Raw genomic sequence first — 3,346 nt, forward strand, 5'->3', positions numbered from 1 at the left:
CACTGTAAGGGAAGAGAGGCAAGGAGCACATGTGCAGGATCCCATTCTTATCCCTGATCATCAATACCTCGTTTGGATCCTGAAGAGATTGCGTAAGTGTTGAGGGTTCATTTCGGTTTGAATCCTCAGATGGCCAACCATCCTGCTTATCAAAGACCTTTTCCTGAAAGGATCATTAGCGACTATCCGCTTCCAAGGAATTATCGACCACCTGATTTTCATGCTTTTTTAGAGGAATACGGATCCTCCACCATAGAGCATGTGGGTCGTTTCACAGCACAGTTAGAGGAAGTTGGAAATAATCATTTTTATAAACTGCAACTATTTGGATTGTCTCTTACCAGAACAACTTTTTCATGGTTTGTAAATCTGCCACCTAGGCAAATACAAACTTGGGAAGGTTTGGAAATGGCGTTCTATGCTAGATTCTTCAATCCTTTACCAACTTTTTCTCTTACCGATTTGTTGGAATTGAAACAATATCCAGAAGAGTCAGCCTCACAGTTTATTGAAAGGGTGCAATTGATGAAAGGACGTTGTCCTACTATAATCAATGAAAAGGAAATGACCAATTTAGTGGTCAGAAATATGCATGGCCGCCTAAGAGAGGCACTCACTGCTCATGATGTAGAAGATTTGGCAAGTCTCGCTGCCAAGGCTGGACGTTTAGAGTCTCTTTTCAAAGAAAATGATCAGAATTTCAGGCGTAATAAAGTTCAACATATGGCGAGTATGGAAACAGAAGCATACGACTTTAATTTTGATCAGACAGAAGAAATGGCAGCCGAAATCATTTCAGGAAAGCCTTATGTGTGCTCCAAATTAAAGCCAATGCCAGAAACTGAAGGAAGAGAGCAACCCACATTTGACAATTCAAATGCTGATGAAATTTTTGAGATTTTGCTAACTGATGGCCAGATCCGAATTCCAAAAGGGCAAAGGTTGGCTACTAAGAAAAAAATCAAAGGAAGGCCATATTGTAAGTGGCATAACTCCTTCACACATAATACAAGTCAATGCACTCATTTTCGAAATGAGATCCAAAAGGCCATTAAGGCAGATCGGCTGAAATATATCACTTTGGGTGTAGAGCAACAACCTTTTCCAAAAGTAACCACAGCAATGGTTAATATACAAGCAAGTCCCAGATCGGGGAAAGAAAACCCATCAAGCAGTGGCCGACCAGAAGAAAAACTCAAGGTTTATGAAAAACTAATGGCTAAAAAATGGGATAATCAAGATGGTTCTTTTAATGTGGAATTAAAGGAACAAGTATTGGTCCGGGACCACCCGACTAGAAGGACCGGGTTGGTCAGGAGCAAGTGGGCTCGAAATAAAAAACCTTTACCAGTTGATGTGGATCCTCGTTTTCCGGGTATGAATCGTACTCAAATTCGTAATGCCAAACGCAGGTATGCTGCGAGGTACAGGAATAAGGTCTCCTCATCAAAGCAGCCGAATGATATGCGAGGCGTTGGTGATTATCCAGATGGAGGTTGGTCCATAAGGGTCGCCTCATCAAAACAACCGAATGATATGCGAGGCGCTGTTGATTATCCGGAGGAAGGTCTGTCCATAAGGGTCGTCTCATTAAAGCAGCCGACTGATGTGCCAGGTGCTGCTGATTATCCGATAGCAACTGATTATTTCACCAAATGGGTAGAGGCAGTCCTTTTGAAGAATGTGACACAGAAAGAAGTGATTGAATTCCTACTTAATTACATTATTTATCGGTTTGGGATTCCTCACACTCTTACGACCGATCAGGGTTTAATGTTTACCGGAAAAAAATTCATTGAGTTTTTTACCGAATTCAACGTCAAATTGCATCATTCTTCGCCTTACTACCCGCAGGCGAATGGATTGGCTGAAGCAGCAAATAAAATCGTCATCGGCATCATCCGGAAAATGGTTGAGGGAAATCCAAGGAAATGGCATACATTGTTGCCTCAAGCATTGTGGGCCCACCGAAATAGTAGGAATACTTCTACTGGATTTTCTCCCTACCAACTCACATTCGGGTAGGATGCTATACTTCCCGCGGAATTTGTTGTATCTTCACCCAAGGTAATTAATACAACGGTGAATAATGATGAAGCATATGTACAAGGGATGTGGTGACGGTTGGAGGAAGTGGACACTGAATGACTGAATGCTCTGGATCTAGTGGTTAGACAAAATGAGATCAGAGCTAAGTATTATGGAAAAAGAGTATCCCCTAAAGTATTTGCAGAAGGAGATTTGGTGTAGAAAACAATTCTGCCTACATATAAGAAAGTTTATTAGTTAGGCAAATGGCCTCCCAATTGGAAAGGTCCTTTCATCATTCACAAAGCAATAGGAAACAGAGCTTTTATTATTGTGAATGAGGAAGGGAAGTTGGTACATGAGAATATTAACGCCAAGTATCTGAAAAAGGTATTTTCCTGCCTTTTCAGAGTACTGTCGTTAAATTTTATTACAAGAAATCTAAAAACCCTTTGAGGGTTCAAACCCACAAGAAGCGGTTTCATTCATCATCCGAAAGGATGACACAAATATGATCGTCTTCTGGTTCAGAAACTTCATCCCAATTTGCGGAGACCAGTTTAGGTTCTTCGTCCAGGAGATCTTCTAGGTCGGGACTATAACAATCCCATTGGTCTTGCATTTCTTGAAGGTCTTGTTCAGTGCGGACTTTCATATCTTGTAAAGAATGCCTTTCTTGCTCAACAAGTACACACAATCGGGAGAGTTTTGATCTTTGTTGACAGAAAATGTTGTTCCAGCTAAGGTCAGGGAGAATGGCCATGACATGATGGTCTATCATATCCATATGATGATCAAGGTCGGATATTCGAGTGAGAATGTCAGTGAGGGGTTCATAGCTGATGGATACATGCTCCATTAGGCGAATTGTACCATTTATGATTTTCCTATCTCTGCCAGAGAACTTGAATTTAAAGTCGAGTTGCTTGAGCACCTGTATCAGGTCTTCAGCATGATGGACTGTGGGGTGTTTGCCCACAAGGAATGGTTGCAAAGAACCTTCTCAATTGGTGGCAGGGACACGAATGTGAGAAGAATCCATGAGGGGTTGTAAGTGCAAGTTTATGAGTATGGGTGACATTCGTAGTGGAGTGGTATGAATTATATATACATGTAGTATTCAGTTGCTGACTTAGTTAAGGTGCAAAAATTTACGGATCTATGTTCTGAAGAATATGATACATAGATTGAGTCTCAAGATTATGTTCATATACAAAAGCTATGGAGAAAGAAGGGCCCGAAGGGCGGCTCGAAGGTCGGCCCATTTCAGCTCCGATCGGGTTGCCCGACGACGCTGGTAAGCCTCCTGGTGTCCTCT

At 41.7% G+C, this 3,346-nt stretch overlaps 1 protein-coding gene across 1 annotated transcript; it reads left to right on the top strand.

Moving 5' to 3' along the window:
• The first annotated feature begins 1,122 nt into the window (after positions 1-1,122).
• Positions 1,123-2,025, top strand: LOC127242029 (uncharacterized). The gene is made up of 2 exons (XM_051261363.1): positions 1,123-1,307; positions 1,413-2,025. The coding sequence occupies exons 1-2, from the start codon at positions 1,123-1,125 to the stop codon at positions 2,023-2,025; spliced, it is 798 nt and encodes a 265-aa protein (XP_051117320.1).
• Positions 2,026-3,346: the final 1,321 nt, after the last annotated feature.

The sequence above is a fragment of the Andrographis paniculata genome, unplaced genomic scaffold (genome assembly GCF_009805555.1).
Source record: "Andrographis paniculata isolate CXL003 unplaced genomic scaffold, ASM980555v1 Contig86END, whole genome shotgun sequence".
Classification (NCBI taxonomy): domain Eukaryota; kingdom Viridiplantae; phylum Streptophyta; class Magnoliopsida; order Lamiales; family Acanthaceae; genus Andrographis; species Andrographis paniculata.